At 40.4% G+C, this 19,831-nt stretch overlaps 2 protein-coding genes across 2 annotated transcripts in view; one reads left to right on the top strand and one right to left on the bottom strand.

The window, feature by feature from the left end:
- LOC103515007 (26S proteasome non-ATPase regulatory subunit 1-like) overlaps positions 1 to 1,871 on the bottom strand; it is a 39,583-nt gene extending 37,712 nt beyond the window's left edge. The window contains exon 1 of the mRNA XM_026827828.1: positions 1,842 to 1,871. Within this exon, the coding sequence (XP_026683629.1) occupies positions 1,842 to 1,871 (30 nt within the window). The remainder of the gene's footprint in view (positions 1 to 1,841) is intronic.
- Positions 1,872 to 13,409: 11,538 nt separating this feature from the next.
- On the top strand, positions 13,410 to 18,906 carry LOC103515006 (dopamine receptor 1-like; the record flags this gene model as incomplete). Its single annotated transcript, XM_017446458.2, has 4 exons — positions 13,410 to 14,052; positions 14,428 to 14,801; positions 15,465 to 15,576; positions 18,679 to 18,906. Coding segments are annotated over exons 1-4 (1,225 nt in total), but the record flags the coding sequence as incomplete, so codon positions are not given.
- Between the last annotated feature and the right edge of the window lie 925 nt (positions 18,907 to 19,831).

The following is a 19,831-nucleotide window of genomic DNA, read 5'->3' as shown; positions in this document are numbered from 1 at the left end:
CCCGGCATACCAGTCACACCCGGTTGATTGTACCATGCAAAAAATCCACCCGCTTATTTACCATGTAATGGGAATAAATTCTTATCTTTTTTTTTAGGAAAAAAGAGGTGAAAGAAATTATCTTACCTTCAGGACCAGAACCAATAGACTGCTCTCTGTCTCTGCCTCGCCTCTCGCTCTCTATCTCCCTCTTCCCTCTACATAAGTCTGAACTGGACGAACTTTTTCAAGATCCAATTTCAAGAACAGGGCTTAAAGACTGCTATCGAATCAGTGCTATTCAAAAATTGTAGTCATAAAAACAAAAAATTAGAAAAATATACTATGTGGGCAGGTGGGCCAATAAATGGTACGTTTTTTAAGTGGGCGAATAAATGGTACACTTACCCTAAAATGTTGTCTTAAATCCATTTTCCCCCTCCCTCTTCTCCTTCATTGTAAATATTATGTTCTGTCTTATTGAAAAATAAAATTTATTATTATAAAAAAAAAAGAAGTCTATAGGTCTTATATCTATTGGGCGAAGTCCTCTTATTCGATTGTCATAGAATAGAATATGTTTTATTTGCACATAAAATACATTGAAGTACATTGTACAATGGTCAATTTCTATATAAAATTCATATAAGATAATCTAAGGATTCTAAGTTCCAATGCGTTAGACGTTATTAGGCTTTACGTGTGTAAAAAGGTTCGATGACCGCAAAGGCGGGGGTTCAATCATGGCCGAGGTAAGGAAAAATTGAGAATTTCGACCAATATAATAATAGCCTACTCTGTTAATACCTCCACTGTGGTCACTACTGATTTAAAGGAGCCAGGGCCGTATTTAGAGGCCCCCCCTCGAGCTTCATTTTACCCCTCTACTGTAGGCGAGACTCCGAAAATCACTATTTGGACCCCTCCCCTTGACAAAATCCTGAATATGGCCCTGAAAAGAGTTACTCACTAATAAGTCTTATTCTCAAGAGCCTGAGGTGTTCGTGCATCCCGTAATTCAAGCACAGCACCGGGAAATTTCTACCCTGCTGGGAATCGAACCCAGTACCTTCAGTGTGGAAGCCTAGTGTGATACTCACTCCCCCACGGAGGTTGTGGTACGGTGGAACACATCATGGGAGTGATCAATATAGGAGTGAAAATACAAACCCTCCCCCTCCCACCCTTTGAATATTCTAAGCTTTTTCTGTTGATTAGGAGATAGAGGAATCAGGAAGAGCGAGAGAGAGAGAAAAAGAGAGGGAGATTGGGAGAGAGAGACAGAGAGATAATTAATAATATAGGAAATCAGGGAGAGGAAGAGAGAGAGTGGGAAGGATAGAGTGAAAGAGAGAGAGAGAGAGAAAGGGAGGTTGAGAGAGAGAGATTAATAATAATATAGGAAATCAGAGAGGGGAAGAGAGAGAGAGGGAGAGAGTGAGAGAGAGAGAGGGAGAGAGATAGAAAGGGAGGGAGAAGAGGTAGGTACAAAGGTAGGTATTCTTTAACCATGATCGAATAAACTACGGGCTAAAAAATTCCCGGAGGGACGGACCCAGCTTGTTCTTCTTCTTCTCCTTCTTTTTCTTCCTCTCCTTCTTCTTCTTCTCCTCCTCCTTCTTCTTTTTCTCCTTCTCCTTCTTCTTAGTCGTCTTCTTCTTCCTTTTGCTTTTTTTTTCTCTTCGCCTCTTCCTTTCTTCTTCTTCTTCTTGTTCTTCCTGTGTTTGCTCATCTTCCTGTTGTTCTTCTTCTCTTACTTCTCCTTCCTCTTAATCCTCTTGTTCTTTGTCTCCTTCTCTTCCATTTTCTCTTATTATTTCGGGACGATAAGACCATAGCAGTTACAGTTCCCTCTGTCAAACCTCTTCATCATCATCATCATGTAGCGTCATCGTGGATAGTTTAACTTTTGGATCTGATTGGTAAATTTCAAAATTTTAAGAAAAATTCTCTCCCTCCTCCTTATATTCTCTTCTTTTTCTTATTTTATTTAAACTCACCTTGTGAACCCGGTCATGATTACCCGTTCCTACCCATAGGATAAAGAAAGTAGAAAAAAAGTCTGAAAACTGACATTTCTTTCCAATAAAATAATCCGACACTCCAATCCGAAAATAATCCGACAAATGAGGAAATCAATCTATGGTTGCTAGACGACTTGTAACTGTTGTTCTAAAAAGTTTTCGGTCAAACCTCTTAAAAAAAAAAAGAAAAAAAAAGTGAGTTTTAACTCCGTTCAAGTTTAACTTTTGGATCTGATTGGTAAATTTCAAATTTAAAAAAAATTCTCTCCCTCTTTATATTCTCTTCTTTTTCTTATTTTATTTAAACTCACCTTGTGAACCCGGTCATGAGTTGATTACCCGTTCCTACCCGTAGGATAAAGAAAGTAAAAGCAAAAGTCTGAAAACCGACATTTCTTTCCAATAAAATAATCCGCCACTCGAAAAATAATCCGACACTCGAAAAATAATCTGAAAATAATCCGACAAATGAGGAAATCAATCCTTATGTGTGTGTGTTGGGTTGTGTGTGCTGCTAGTTTCTGTATTTGTTCCCATTACTCAAGTGTTAATAATTTGTCGACGAATGACTTATGGGGGTGAATTTCTTTTCAAAGATGGAAGTTTAATATCAGGCCAGATTTCAGGGCCCCGGGGGTCACCTAGCTTAGTTCACCGGGGGTCGGAGATACTATTGTCAGGCCATATTTCGGGGCCCTCAGGGTCACCTTACTTAGTCCCCCGGGGGTCACATAAGATAGAAGTAATATCAGGCCAGATTTCAGGCCCCAAGGGGTCATGTACTCAGGGGTATATCCCACACTCACTAACCCCGTGGCGTGGGGGCCAGGGCATATAGGGGCCCTGAGGTTAGTCGTCGGGCAGTATAAATAAGCATTTTTAGGTGTGCCCCCTGCCCCCTCGAGTAGACCCCTAAATAGCGACCCTGTCGGTGAGTGGGTGTACGAAATCGAACAAAGAAGAGGGAAGGAAAGACAGGAGATGGAAGAGAATGTAGAGGAAGAGGAGGAGGAGAGAAAGCAAGACAAGGATTAGGAAAAGACGGAGAATGAAATAGAGGTAGATGAAGAGGAGAAGAAAAGGAAGAGGAGAAGAAGAACAACAAGAAGAAGAAGAGGAAGAACAACAACAAGAAGAAGAACAACAAGAACAAGAATAAGAACAAGAAGAAGAAGAAGAACAAGAACAACAAGAACAAGAACAAGAAGAACAAGAACAAGAAGAAGAAGAGGAAGAACAACAAGAAGAAGAACAAGAAGAACAACAACAAGAACAAGAAGAAGAATAAGAACAAGAAGAAGAACAAGAAAAGAAGGAGGAAGAGGAAGGTGGAAGAGTTTCAATTTTGGGATTCTTAGGAAATACTTGCAAGAATAAAACGGGATTTTTTGGAGGAGGAGGAGGAGGAGGAGAAGGAAAAGAAGGAAAGAAGTAAGAAGAGGAAGGAGAGAGGAAGAGGAAGGAGAGAGGAAGAGAGGAGGTGTTAGTACGTGCTTCTATTTACCATGATATTTTATAATAGTTATTTCTTGTTGTTTATTCTTTCCCTCTCTCTCCCTCTTTCCCTCCCTCTCCCTCTTTCCTCCTTCTTTCTCCCTCTCTTCTGTCCCTCTTTATATCTCTCTCTCTTTATTTTCTCTCTCTCTCTTAAAGACAGGAGATGGAAGAGAATGTAGAGGAAGAGGAGGAGGAGGAGGAGGAGGAGGAGGAGGAGGAGGAGGAGAGAAAGCAAGACAAGGATTAGGAAAGCAAGACAAGGATTAGGAGAATGAAAGAGAGGTAGGTGAAGAGGAGAAGAAAAGGAGGAGAAGAAGAAGAACAAGAACAAGAAGAAGAAGAAGAAGAAGAAGAAGAAGAAGAAGAAGAAGAAGAAGAACAAGAACAACAACAAGAAGAAAAAGAACAAGAACAAGAAGAAGAATAAGAACAAGAAAAGAAGGAGGAAGAGGAAGGAGGAGGGGTTTCAATTTTGGGATTCTTAGGAAATACTTGCAAGAATAAAACGGGATTTTTTGGAGGAGGAGGAAGAGGAGGAGGAGAAGGAAAAGAAGGAAAGAAGTAGGACGAGGAAGAAGAGAGGAAGAGAGGAGGTGTTAGTACGTGCTTCTATTTACCATGATATTTTATAATAGTTATTTCTTGTTGTTTATTCTTTCCCTCTCTCTCCCTGTTTCCCTCCCTCTCCCTCTTTCCTCCTTCTTTCTCCCTCTCTTTCTGTCCCTATTTATAACTCTCTCTCTCTCTCTCTCTCTCTTTATTTTCTCTCTCCTCCATTTATCGCCATGTTATTTCTCTGTCTGTCTTGTCGAGAACAAATGAGGCCAACGGATGTGCGGATTTATTTCTCTCTCTCTCTCTCTCTCTCTCTCTCTCTCTCTCTCTCTCTCTCTCTCTCTCTCCGACCTATTATCTTTTCTCTCTCTCTTTCCTTCTGATTTATTCTCTGCTTATTATCTAACGGTCGGTCGATGGTATAATATTTCTCTTCTTGTTCTTGTTGCTGTTCTTATTCTTCTTCTTCCTTCTTCTTCTTCCTTCTTCTTCTTCCTTCTTCTCTCTCTTCTCTATTATCCCCTGTCCATTTCATAATTTTTAGTCCCTGTTCGTTTTCTTACCCTTTGCTGTTGCTGTTAGGTTTATATTATAGTCCCCCCCCCCTTGATTCACTCTGTTCTAGAGATTGACTTAAGCAATAATCACGCCCTGTTGTAATTTTAGTTATTATTATTCTTGACGTCTTTTCTACTACGGATATACCTAGGTCAGGGGTTCCCAAACTTGCTCAAGCCACGGACCACTTTTGTATGTCACGATTTCCCACGGACCACTCAGCACCCCTCCCCCCCTTTTTTAGGGGTAAAAATAATAATAACAAACTTTTTTGGCCCTGAATTAATTTTCTTGGAATAATGGAATTAATTTTCTTCTTTTGGGACCACTTCGTGGACCTCTTGAAACCCTCGCGCGGACCACAGTTTGGGAATCCCTGACCTAGGTGAATGGTAAACACAGTTGATTAAAAAAGAACAGTGCTAATGCTAATGCGTCTGCCATTCACAATATCTACTATAGCAGCTCCAACTAGGTACCTCTCTGTAATTAAAGAACGTAAAGAAAGTAAAAGAAAACGAAGAAGAAACAGAAGGAGAAGAAGAACAAGACGATAACGAAGAAGAACAAGATCAAGAAGAGGAGGAGGAAGAAGAACAAGACGATAACATAGAAGAAGAATAAAACGAAAAAGAAGATGATGGCAAAAAAGTAACAGAAAAGTAAATGAAGAGAGCAGCAGCAGAAGAAAAAAAAACGTACAAACAAGGAAATGTTTACATAAATTGGAAAACAAAAGATAATTGTGTTAGGAAACAGAGAAAAAAAAGACAGCAAAGAAAAAGAAGAAGAAGAAAAAAAAAGAGAAGAAGAAGAAAGAGAAAAAAGAAATGGAAAGATATAGGTACTTGCGACAGAATGGAGATGACAACAAAGGACGTGAAAAGACAAGACGGTGATGATGATGATAATGAAATGAAGAGAGAAAAAAAAGGAACAATTCGATAAAAGAAAAGTGGAGGAGATACGAAGGGAGAGGATATTCATGTATAAAAGGAAAATAATAAGAAAAAGAAGCGAATGAACGGAAAGGAAGATGGAAACGTGAAAAGACAAGACGGTGATGATGATGATAATGAAATGAAGAGAGAAAAAAAAGGAACAATTCGATAAAAGAAAAGTGGAGGAGAGACAAAGGGAGAGGATATTCATGTATAAAAGGAAAATAATAAGAAAAAGAAGCGAATGAACGGAAAGGAAGATGGAGGTGACGAAAATGGAGCAGAAGCTAAATTAATAAAAGATGACAATACAATATACTTATACATATTAGGTATAATACACTTTGAACTCCCACACACACACAACACACATACTGATATAACACGTAAGGGTGATAATGATAATAATAATTATGTAGAAATTTAGAACCGACGACGAAGGAAAGTGAGAAGAAAAAGTAGGAGAAAGAAGAGGAGAAGAAGGAGATGGAGTCCTAATCCTAAGAGGATTGATTGATTATTATTATTATTACCATTACCTGAAAGAGGTTGAGGGAAGAGTTAACAGTAATCTACTGACGAGTAAGTAAGTATATGTACTCGAGTATTATTTAGGAAAATCTAAAATACCTGTATCACCTATTGTACTTGACTCTGTTTCGGAAAAACACAATACCTGCGTACATTTTTTTTTTATAGGTACGTACATACCTACCTATCTATACCTTTCTCTCTCTATATTCTCTCTCTCTATAACCATATTATCGAACAAAAGAGGCCATAGCTGTTATTTAAGAGAGAGAGGGAGAGAGAGAGAGAGAGAGAACGAAGATCGAGAAAAAAAAAGGAAGTGTACAAAGAAAAAATAATGATAAAGTATCTCTCTCTCTTTTTTAGAGTTCTTTCTCTCCCTCTTCCTTCTCTCTCTCTCTCTCTCTCTCTCCCTATTGATTTTTCGGTCCTTTATTCATCATAGTGAACTTAGAGATTTTTTACTTTCTATTACCTACATTAAGGCTGTCACGGTCCTTTATTCATCATAGTGAACTTAGAGATTTTTTACTTTCTATTACCTACATTAAGGCTGTCTGGCTGGGGGACTTTAAACATTAAGTAGGTATTATAGGTATCCGCCTGAATTTCCCTTGCTAAAGAAATAGCAAAGGTTGAGTACATTCGCGGATTTCCGGTCCTTTATTCATCATAGTGAACTTAGAGATTTTTTACTTTCTATTACCTACATTAAGGCTGTCTGGCTGGGGGACTTTAAACATTGAGTAGGTATTATAGGTATCAGCCTGAATTTCCCTTGCTAAAGAAATAGCAAAGGTTGAGCACATCCACTCGGAAAATTTATAGCCAAAACCAAATGTCAGCAAAAAGCAATCACCCTAGTTAGGGCTGATTGAGAGGCTGACGAAAGGCCGACCCCGTCTGTAAGTAGGTATGTAGGATTTACAGCTCTTGTGGTTTCGGGTACATAAGGCGTGTTTGGAAAGTTTGATGTTTCTCATCCAGCTTTGGGTTTATTTTCGTTTTTTCAATTTTCCTTATTAACTCGCGTTCTTCCTCGTCTTTCTCCCCTTTTTCGCGTCTTCGGCAGTTCATCTGGAAGTATTTTCATCAAGGTCGGAGAACTCAAAAGCGTAGGACGTTTGTGTCGTACATTCTCGGGTATTTCTGTCTTTTGTAGTTTATGTTTCTAAAAATAACTCTCTTTCAGGCAGAACTTCTCCAAGCACCTGTAGCGTTCCATACCCTTTTTCTCTTTTCTACATACCAGGAATCCATTCTTCGAAATATAAAAATATAATGAGAAAAAGACAAAGGAATATGAAATTCCTCTCAATGTAGAGACTAGAGAGCGTTTCGACCAAGTACGGCCAAATATAAAAACGCTTGTTGGAATTTCGACGGCAAATATTAATGATGTAAAGGCACCCACGCAGCAAGTACATAGACATAGCGCACATGTGCAGTACATAACGTACAGACATACGTACATAGGTACGTAGAAACACATAAATAGGTACAGTATGTAGGTTATGTGAGCTTTCGAGGAAAGTGACCGATTGGTGAAAAGTTGCCAGTAAGATCAGGTACTCATAAACTGCACTCTACGAATAAACTACGAATTTCTTTGGCGAAATTGGGGTTATTGTTTGGGTAATAATGATAACACATATTGGCTCCATGAAGAAATGGGGAAAAAACAACTACCTAGCATAGAACAACTATGCTCCAAACATATGTAGGTTTTTGAGAGTACATGACTGCGTGGCCCTTGAACACATTGTCAAACAGGCAAGAATTTTGAGGAAAAAAAAAAAAATGGAGGGTGAGAACTAGGATGGGTTAGAAGTCTGACGTACAGTAGAGGAGAAAAATGAAGCTTGAGGGGAGCGGCCGGCCCCCCTCACCCCCCCCTCCCGAAATACGGCCCTGTTGGTATTTACCTATCTTCTAAGATTCTAAGCTAAGCTAAGCGATTTCTTCATTGTGAGAGAGGAAATGATTTTTGTTCACGAATTGTTGTTTTGTGAGGGGTTTCCACCTATGCGTACAAAGTTAACTATGAAAGGCTTGCCAAACGTCCCGAATGGGCCGGGACAGTCCCGAATTTCAGGGGGTGTCCCGGCGTCCCGTTCAGTTTTTCATTTTGGGGCGTTTTGTCCCGAATTTCCGTTTTCGTCCCAGAAATAATAATAATAATAATAATAAGTCTCCTAGAAGTCCAACCCTACGTCCGAGCAAGAGATTCAAGCCACGTGGGAGACGGGCAACACTCCACAAGACCTGGAGTGGCAAACAGGGCAATGGTAACCCGCTACCAGGAAGCGTCTGTACCCAGAATGGGCGGCAAACTGGCGTTTGTAGCGACGGTCTCCAGAGGAGCGGCTACAAACACTACAAGTTAAACCCAGAAGCGTCTGCCTCAAAATGAGCGGCTCCCTGGTCAGCGACTGACCCAGAATGGGCGGCTGTACAGAGGTTACCGGAGACCTGCCCGTGGAGCTTATCCACACACCCATTCAACAATAATGGAGTACAACCATAGCCCCGCCTCGGAAACTACAAATGTACGACGTCAGGGTCGGGGACGCCGTGCATTAAGAGAGCCCGACCAAACCGGAAACGCCCTTGGACTTAACAACAACAACAACAACCTGGAAGAACAACTCGAAGCCTCTACATCGAGTACCACTGCACCCGTGAACACGCAGACAGTTAGTCGTGCCGTCCGAGTGCAAGGTAGACGGATCAAATGGACAAGAGAAATGAACATTAAAATCATGGAGTCCTTCTATCGCGTCAACAATGCTGAAAATCGCGCGCTTCCAGGATGGAGATCAAAGTTTTATGACGACATCAGAACCAATGTATTTCCAGAACTCAGCCTAACTGAACAAAATGTAGTAGATCGAAAGAGTGCAATAATTAAGAAGAAATACTTGAACGAAATAGAGCTAGATGAGATAAGGGAAAAAATAAGACGAGAACAATCTACAAACCCAACGATACAACAAACACCTACAGCGCCTAACATCCAAGAAATACAAATTAGCAGCGATTCCGAAGACTCAAACATAGATACCCAAGAAACCAGAATGAGACAAGAAGATCAAGACAGGCAATTACCTGGGAACACAGAAACAAACCAGGAAACTAGAGAACTGAGCAATCTGGAAAAAGAGTTCTATAGTAACCTCAGATTCTTTGAAGGTGGTCACCCTGTCGATAGACCAATGCTACCTAAATTAATTATGAAGAGGAAATCAGCAGCGATTCCGAAGACTCAAACATAGATACCCAAGAAACCAGAATGAGACAAGAAGATCAAGACAGGCAATTACCTGGGAATACAGAAACAAACCAGGAAGCTAGAGAACTGAGCAATCTGGAAAAAGAGTTCTATAGTAACCTCAGATTCTTTGAAGGTGGTTACCCTGTCGATAGACCAATGCTACCTAAATTAATTATGAAGAGAGACACGATGAAGAAAGTGCAAGATGTAAATGAAATACTGGAAAGATACCTTGGAGACAGTGAAGACTTGAGCCATGTCCAACTTGGGATCTACATCGGAGCTGCAACAACCCTTGAAGCAAATGGACAAAGAATGTATCATGAAAGAAATGCGAGAAGAAGAGATAATAGAAACAAAGACGCCGAACCTCCTTGGATGAAGCGAATAAAAAGATAGAAAGAGAGGGAAGAAACGTAGAAAAGGGATGGTTCATAGGGATATGGGAAAAAAATCATATATTTTCCAAGAATACATAAGATATCATATACATAGATAATAAGTAAATAGATAGTAAATAGATAAATACATAGATAGGCTTCGCTTCGCTACGTATCACATAAATTGTCATTTATCATCGCGCTACCCGGATACTTAGGTACCTATCTATCTGAGCGAGGTAGAAAAAAAGCCATCCCTTCAAATATAGATAGGTATAGGTACCATATTATTTTTTTATTTTTTCTTAGGAAAATAAGATACCTAGGTTGGTTAAAAAATAAAACGAATAAAATATGTAAAACGATAATAAAATATGAACTTTTTTGGCAAGAAATAGGTAATAAAATAAATAAATAATAATGAAATTCCGAAAGGCGTTTTGAGAGAGAAGTCAAATTTGACATTTCCAACTTGGGATCTACATCGGAGCTGCAACAACCCTTGAAGCAAATGGACAAAGAATGTATCATGAAAGAAATGCGAGAAGAAGAGAGAATAGAAACAAAGACGCCGAACCTCCTTGGATGAAGCGAATAAAGAAACAGATAGGAGAACTGCGAGCTAAGGCAGACGTCATAGCTAGCTACCTGACTGGGAACAGAAGTGCAAGGATGCAGAGAAAAATGAAGAACATAATGAAACAAGCCAAGATATCTGAAACTGACGATCACCTAAAGGAGAAATTAGTAGAACTTAAAGATACAGTGAGACAAACCTACAAAGCAAAAAGTGCTAGACTAAGAAGATACACTGAGCTAACGAAACGAAAGGAGCAAAATAAAGACTTCACACGGAACCCCAAACAATTCTTCAAGAAGCTCAGCAGACAAACCTACAAAGCAAAAAGTGCTAGACTAAGAAGATACACTGAGCTAACGAAACGAAAGGAGCAAAATAAAGACTTCACACGGAATCCCAAACAATTCTTCAAGAAGCTCAGCCAAAACTCAAGTGAAAGTGGAGAGGGACAGATTGAAGAAGAGGAGTTTGTGACCTTCTGGGAAAGAATATGGTCCAACAAGAAAGACTGGAATGAACAGAACACATGGCTGCCAAAAGTTAACGAAGGCCTCCAAAGAGTAGAACGTATGCAGGATAATACAGTTTCAAGAGAAGAAATAGCCACAATAGCAGCCAAACTATCTAACTGGAAATCGCCAGGAGCTGATAAAGTCCAAAACTTTTGGGTAAAGAAGTTTACAGCCGCTCATGGACCACTAGCGCGAGTATTTAGCAAGGCTCTAAGAAATCCTGAATCCATCCCAGACTGGCTGATGCTAGGAAAAACGTACCTCATCTACAAGAAGGATGACCCTAAAGAACCGCGAAATTATCGCCCTATCACCTGCTTGTCAGTATTCTACAAACTTATGACTTCAGTAATAGCAGAGAAAATATACAAACACTGCGATGCAAATGAAATTCTAGCACCGGAACAAAAAGGCTGCACTCGATTTTTTTTTTTTTTTTTTTTTTTTTTTTTTTTTTAACAAGATAAAGATCACATTTACACGCGTATTGTAGGTACCACAAAGAATCCATTGTCTTATTAGTTACTAGCGGGATACCCGCGAGCTTTGCATCGCTCAACACCACACACATCATCTACACACACACCACACACACACACCACACCCATCACACACACACCACATACACAAACCACATACACCCACCACACTACACACCACACCCTTCACACACACCCCACCACATGAAAAAATATAGGTTAACAAAAAGGCTGCACTCGAAAGACGCTGGGATGCAAAGAGCAGCTAACGATAGATGCGACCATTCTAAAGCAGGCTACAACAAAGAAACGCAATTTAAACATCTGTTACATCGATTACAGCAAGGCGTATGATTCTGTGCCGCACAGCTGGCTTTTACGAGTCCTAGAACTGTATAAAATAGACCAAAACATAATACACTTGCTAACATACTGTACGAAAAGATGGAGAACAACGCTATGGATGAAATCAACAAGTATTGGATATATACACATAAACAGAGGCATTTACCAAGGCGACTCGTTGAGTCCACTGTGGTTCTGCCTGGCCATTAACCCGCTATCACACTTGCTAAAAGCATCAGAGAGTGGATACAGACTAGACATACAGGATACTAGCACCAAAATCTCACACCTCCTGTACATGGATGATCTGAAGCTCTTTGCAGAAACGCCAGCGCAATTGAAACATCTACTTGACATCACTGCAAGATTCAGCAAGTGGATACAGACTAGACATACAGGATACTAGCACCAAAATCTCACACCTCCTGTACATGGATGATCTGAAGCTCTTTGCAGAAACGCCAACGCAATTGAAACATCTACTTGACATCACTGCAAGATTCAGCAATGATATTCACATGGCCTTCGGCCTGGACAAGTGTGGTAAAATACAAATAGAGAGGGGAGTACAGAACAACACAGACCAGGAAGATTTCCATGAAATTAAAGACTTAGAACCCGAAGAACTATACAAGTATTTGGGAGTCAAGCAAAACAGTAAGATCGACCATGGAGAAATAAAGAGAGACCTCACTACAGCCTATAAAAAGAGAGTCACGAAACTATTAAACACCAAACTATCTGCTAAAAACCTGATATCAGCCGTGAATATGTGGGCGGTGCCGATTTTGACGTATTCATTTGGTGTTATCAAATGGTCGGACACTGATCTAAACCAACTGGACAGACTAACAAGAACGCTCCTAAACAAATTCAGATGCTTACACCCGAACTCAGCAGTAGAACGGCTATACTTACCAAGGAGGAATGGAGGCAGAGGACTGATCAACATCTTGAACCTGTGCAAAAGACAAGAAAAGAACATGAGAGAATATTTTATAAAATCGAATAGCAACATACTGAAAAGCATCACATGTGCAGACCAAGGATATACACCCCTCAGACTAGGAGACGAGAACCACCAAGTGAGAGCGGAAGACGACCTGGAAGAAGGCTGGAAAACCAAGGCACATTTCGCGATTATGTTCGCGGATTTCGCGATTACGTTCGCGGATTTGGCGATTTTGTTCGCGGATTTCGCGATTTTGTTCGCGGATTTGGCGATTTATGTTCGCGGATTTGGCGATTATGTTCGCGGGTTTCGCGATTATGTTTGCGGATTTGGCGATTATGTTCGCGGGTTTTGCGATTATGTTCGCGGATTTCGCGATTACGTTCGCGGATTTCGCGATTATGTTCGCGGATTTGGCGATTTTGTTCGCGGATTTGGCGATTATGGTCGCGGATTTGCGATTATGTTCGCGGATTTGGCAATTATGTTCGCGGATTCGCGTCCCGAATCGACATTTTGGATATTTGGCAAGCCTAGTTAGAGGGAGGGGGGGTGAAATTAAGCGCAAAATTTTGATTGGAAATTGACCACGAAAAAAGGCGAACAGGAGGGAGGGAGTGGGGAGGAAAATAATCAGGGAAGTGGGAGAAATTAATTACAAAGAAGGACAGGGAGGGAAAGGAATAGGGTGAGGGAAAGTAAACAGAATGGAAGGAAAGGGAGGAGGAGTAGGAGAGAGAAGAGGGGGAAGAGGGAAATAAACAGAAAGAAGGAAAAAGAGAGGGCAAAAATTAACAAAGAAAGAGGTACAACCTTTTGTAAATATAGTAGACACAACAACTTCAACATCAAAATTAACAAAGAAAGAAGAAAAAAACTTTTTGTAAATAGTAGGCATTAACAAACAACATCTTTGATATCGAAATCATCAAAAATGTTGCGAACCTCATTGGAAACATTCAACATCTTGATAACGCTCATCTGTCATTTGGAACAGAGACCGTACGATCTCAAAACCAACGAGTACAAATATCAGCTCGACTGTGTCGAACATAGCAACCGAAAAGTTGAACCCGGAGACAATTTGGATGCGAACAGCAATGTCAATAATACTACTGGAAGTGCCTGGAATGAAAATGCCAATGCACACACAAACGGGAGTGTTCCGAATGATAAAGGAGAAAGCAGTAGGGAAAATCACAGTATAAATGAAAGAACTGTGTCACCAATTGATGACAAGTCGGTAGACATCGGTAGTGAAACGAAAGTAGGAACCGACAGCAATGTGACTGAAAGAGTGCTTGATGAAAAAGGTGATGCCAAGATAGCAAAAATTACTCAAACTGATCTCACAACAGATTCTAGCTCAGCCACTGCAGTTGATGGAATACAAGATGTCAAAGAGCCGGGCAATGCTGGAGATGGGCTGGGAGAAACAATCAATGGTATGGAGGTAATTTTTTCAGTGACAGTAAGACACATACCTTTAGAAAGGGGTATATACGTATTGGTGTAAGCTAATAATTAGGATAAATAGAAGGAATTTTAATTGTGTTAAGCATAAATGCTTTGTCACAAATGTCGTTCCCTGCTTAATGCACTACGCTAAATTTTATGACTTGACTTGGACTCGAACCACCAACCTCCAGATCCGAAGTCCACCGTGCTAACCACTACACCACTGAGGTTGGTTAATTAGGATAAATAGAGTACATATTGTATACCGACGATTCATTACAAAAGTTGAATTACAAATTTTCAATAGTAACTTAGTAACGTCAAAAAAAACTGTAAAGAAATTACATGTTTCAATCCTACAGAAACGTCGTCGTCCAGCACCGAACAATCAACTTCCACCAACAAATCATCCACTCTAGGACCAGGAACCGATGTCACCCCAGACACCACTAGCATCACCTCTCCAGATCCTGATCAGACGCCCCCTCCCAAATCCATAGCGACTCCCAACCTCCAACCCCTGCTGATGAACCAGTTCCACGCTAAACTGGAATCCTCATCCCCCAACGAGGTCAAGTACACTTGCAGCAACGCCACTTGTGATGCCAACAACACCATGGACCCTCTGTCCAGACTGGTACTACTGCACAATCTGACGGGCGTTGAGGAGATACTCGTTAGGAATATCAATCTGGAGGCGCCCTATGACTTTGGCTACATCGAGTGCGAATTGCAGGTTCGTTCTCAGGGAAGAATGGGAGAACTTCAAAATGGAGAGACATTTTACAGCATTTTTTGAAGCTTTAGTACATCAGTCAACAGATTGTATCGGGTTTAACAGTTGAAATATCACCTCTTGAGGATAATTGATGAGCAGATATTTCTTCGATCTTCTCCCCTCCAGAGGACAATGAAAAGTCTACTCACACACTCCCTCTCTCTCTTATTCACTAACTCACTCTCTCCCTCTCTATCTACATATCTCTCTCTCTCACTCTCCCAGTAGTCTATGCGGAAAAATTTAATATTAAAAAAGTTAAAAAAAGAAAAAAATGTCCTCTCTTTCCATTTCTTTCATAATTTACGGGAATAAAAGAGAGAGAAAGGGAGGGAGAAAGGGAGGGGGGTAGAGAGAGAGAGTGAGAGGAAGGGGAAGAGAGAGAGAGAGAGATAAAAAAGAAAGTAAGAGCAAGGTAGCTACAAAAAGTAAAAAAATCTAAGGAAGATACCTGATGAGAGAAAGGGAAAGGAAGAGGGAAAAACGCGTTAAAGTTCATCATAGAAAATTAATAATAAAAAAAATGCTATTTGATAAAAAAAGAAGGAATTTTTTTATTCAAAATTCAATTTACGTCAGGCAGAAGTGGAAACATTTTCTTCCACCTGTTCCATCCCTTAGCCCTTGGGAGATGCCCTTAAGGGTCCATTTGCCCTTGGGAAATCCCTTGAACGATCCTTTGCCCTTTGGGAGCGATCCCTAAGGAAAATTAAAGATCTCCCTAAAGATCAACGTCCCTTTGAACTTAGGAAATCTTGACATTAATTTGTCCCTGAGAAATCCTTTTGAAGATCATTTGCCCTTTGGAAATTCCCTTCGTCTGGCCTTTGGAAGGGGTCCTTAAGGATTGGAACTAAAAGTGGCAACCATTAAAGATCTCCCTAAGTGTCCCTTTGCCCTTGAAAAAATTCCCTTCAATTTCTTTCGTTCCTTTACGTTTACGCAGTTCTGATATGAAAATTAGGTATAACACAAATCGAAAGGTCAGTGACCGATAGGCAGTAGAGAAAGTGCTGGATCTGGTTAGGCAACTGAGGACGAAACAGGGATTACTATAGAGTATAGGTTATACAAAGTTTACAAAAGAACTTGAAGTACTCAATATTTTTAAACTTGAAGTACTCTTTATCTCCTCCTCCTCATACCTTCTTCTTCTTCTCCTCCCTCTCCCCCTTCATCCCACTTCTCCTCTTTATCTCCTCCTCCTCATACCTTCTTCTTCTCCCTCTCCCCCTTCATCCCACTTCTCCTCTTTATCTCCTTCTCATCCCTTCTTCTTCTTCTTCTCCCTCTCCCCTTTCATTCCTCTTTCTCTCTTTCTTCTCCTTCATCCTCCTCCCTCTCCTCCTTGTTCCTACCTGAAATAAAAGAAATAATGGCTTTACATCAGGACGTAAAGTAAAGGGAGAAGAGGGAGTAGATCCTTTTTAGTACCTCCCTTCTACACTTTTGGTTCCAATCCTTTCACCTGGTCTGCATCACCTTCACTCCAGAACTGTTTGCCATTTTTCTCCAACCAGCCACTCACTATCAGGTAATCAGATAGACCTGACAGGTACGGCTGAACAGGTCTATCTGTCAGGTCTAACTGATACCTGATGGGCACACGCTATCAGGTAGACCTGACAGGTACGGCTGAAAAGGTCTGTCTGTCAGGTCTACCTGATACCTGATGGGCACACACTATCAGGTAGACCCGACAGGTCCGTCTGAAAAGGACCTGATGAACATACACACATTCCCCGATAGCTTACCATCGACATGACCTCTAGAACCTTTATTACAGTAAAACCATTAAAAACATGAACTTGTTCTAACTATAGGAAAATAAAAGTCATGTATAAATACAGGATTGGGGGGATAGTATAGCTATCAATAGAACACATGTACACCAAGAAAAAAAACTAGAGTGCCGGCAGCCCAATCGGGTGACTGGGTTCCGGACTCTATTGAACTCTATATCGGGAAACTCGACACTATAATATAGCATTCCAACAGCCTTAATCACCTTTGCCCTTTGGGAGCGATCCCTAAGGAAAATTAAAGATCTCCCTAAAGATCAACGTCCCTTTGAACTTAGGAAATCTTGAGATTAATTTGTCCCTGAAAAATCCTTTTGAAGATCATTTGTCCTTTGGAAATTCCCTTCATCTGGCCTTTGGAAGGGGTCCTTAAGGATTGGAACTAAAAGTGGCAACCATTAAAGATCTCCCTAAGTGTCCCTTTGCCCTTGAAAACATTCCCTTCAATTTCTTTCGTTCCTTTACGTTTACGCAGTTCTGATATGAAAATTAGGTACAACACAAATCGAAAGGTCAGTGACCGATAGGCAGTAGAGAAAGTGCTGGATCTGGTTAGGCAACTGAGGACGAAACAGGGATTGCTATAGAGTATAGGTTATACAAAGTTTACAAAAGAACTTGAAGTACTCAATATTTTATGAATGATTTTCCCCCCCACCTTATTCCACTTCTCCTCTTTATCTCCTTCTCATCATACCTTCTTCTTCTCCCTCTCCCCCTTCATTCCTCTTTCTCTCTTTCTTCTCCTTCATCCTCCTCCCTCTCCCCCATGTCTTTTATTTATTTATTTTTACTTTCTATTTATTTTAATATTATTTTTTATACATCCAGAGGATAGAGATATATCAGAGAGAGAGACAAAGGAAAAGAGAGAGAGAGAGAGAGAGAGGGAGGGAGAAAAAGCACAGCGGGACAAGGTACGATTTATAATCACTTTTTATGTAAATCTCTCTCTTTCTGTCTCAATGTCTCTCTCTCTCTCTCTCTTTCTCAATGTCTCTCTCTCATATCTGTGAAGAGATTTATGTAAATATTCGCGGAGGTAGCGTAAAAGAAAGACGGAGAGAGAGAGAGAAAAAGAGAAGGAGAAGGAGGGAGAGAGAGGGAATATATTTAAGAGATAAAATAAATGTACTTAGGTACCTAACAGCGTAATATTTTTTATTTTATTATTTGCAAAGAAAAGCTCCAAAATCTTGTCTTTTATGGATAGGTAAATACGCACCTACGAGCAAGAGCAACATACGTCTTAATATGTTACATATTTCCCGGAAAATCCCAGATTTGAATAAAAGAGGACGTAAAGTAAAGGGAGAAGAGGGAGTAGATCCTTTTTAGTACCTCCCTTCTACACTTTTGGTTCCAATCCTTTCACCTGGTCTGTATCACCTTCACTCCAGAGCTGTTTGCCATTTTTCTCCAGCCAGCCACTCACTATCAGGTAATCAGATAGACCTGACATCAGGTACGGCTGAAAAAGTCTGTCTGTCAGGTCTAACTGATACCTGATGGGCATACACTATCAGGTAGACCTGACAGGTACGGCTGAAAAGGTCTGTCTGTCAGGTATACCTGATACCTGATGGGCACACACTATCAGGTAGACCCGACAGGTCCGTCTGAAAAGGACCTGATGAACATACACACTATGAGGTGTACCTGTCGTCAGGTCTACCTGATAGTGAGTGGCTGGCCTTACGCTCCTCCAAGAAAGCTAGGGAAGCACAGGACCCACAGGAGTCTTCCTCTCTGTACGGGGTTTTCTCTTAAAAGTTTTGTTGACCTTTGAGTTTTTCAGGGACAGGAAGCAAAAACATTCTACATTTTCCGATAGCTTACCATCGACATGACCTCTAGAACCTTTATTACAGTAAAACCAATAAAAACATGAACTTGTTCTAACTATAGGAAAATAAAAGTCATGTATCAATACAGGATTGGGGCGATAGTATAGCTATCAATAGAACACATGTACACTAAGAAAAAAACTAGAGTGCCGGCAGCCCAATCGGGTGACTGGGTTATAATTTCAGGTTATTGGCCACTCAGTGTATCCTGGTGTAATGTATACCTTACCTCGGATGTGCTGGCATGCAGTTGTTCCATCATGCACATGTGTTGTATATCGCTGGGCAGATATTTGGGCATACGGAACCCGCTCAAAACCCGGCATACCTATTCGACCAAGAAATTGGTGGGCATCAAAATCTTCATCGTGTGGTGCCTCAGTCTGAGTGTCGGGGGTTCGATTACGCTGCTCGGTAAGATATTTTTATCAAATTATATCAAGTTCATTTTTTTCATTATTATTAGAATGTAGATTGTAGATTAGACTGCTCCTAATCAGTGGTGGAGTGGAAGAGCTCAATCTTGAGAAAACTTTATATAAAAAAATGCCACTTTTATCTTAATCTTTTCTAAACAATGCAATGGAGCTACACAATTTTACCGAGTCTTTGATGTTCTTCTTTTTTCTTCGCCTTTTCCCGTGTGCAGACGGGGTCGACGTTTTTCGTCAGCCTCTCAATCAGCCCTAAACCTAAAACTAGGGTGACTGCTTTGGGCTGACATTTGGTTTTGGCTACAAATTTTACGAGTGGATTCCCCTCGCACTCAACCTTTGCTATTTCTGTACCAACCTCTATGATCACTATAGCGTAGAAATTACGAGTATATTACCTATTATATATTTCATTTTCATTTATATTTTTTACAGCACGTAGTGAAGTATACGAAGAAATTTATGGGAAGGAAGGAAGGAAGAGAGAGAGAGAGAGAGAGAGGGAGGGAGGGGGCGAGGACACAAACACTAAATTCTATTGAGAATTTGACAAGGGACAAAAAAAAAAAAAAAAGAGAGAGAGGGGACTAAGAAGTTTCTTTCTCACTATATTTCTTTCCTTGAAGAAACTACATATAAGAAAAGGACGAGGGAGGAGAGGAGGGGAAGAGAAAAGAGGGAGGGAGAGAAGGAGAAAGAAAAAGATAATTCATATGGGAGTCTCCTGGGGATATGAATTTCTCTTACGAGTTGTAAGAGAAATTGTGTGAGAGACAGAAAATAGAAAGAAAGACAAGACGACGAAAAAAAAAAGGAAAGAATTAAGGGAGGGAGAAAAAGAAAGAGGGAAATGGTGAGGAATAGAGTAAAAGAAGGGAGAAAGAACTAGAGATAAAGACAACAAA

The sequence above is a fragment of the Diaphorina citri genome, unplaced genomic scaffold, assembly GCF_000475195.1.
Source record: "Diaphorina citri unplaced genomic scaffold, Diaci psyllid genome assembly version 1.1 scaffold1257, whole genome shotgun sequence".
In the NCBI taxonomy this organism is placed as follows: Eukaryota; Metazoa; Arthropoda; class Insecta; order Hemiptera; family Psyllidae; genus Diaphorina; species Diaphorina citri.
This window is presented reverse-complemented; position numbering and strand designations above follow the sequence as displayed.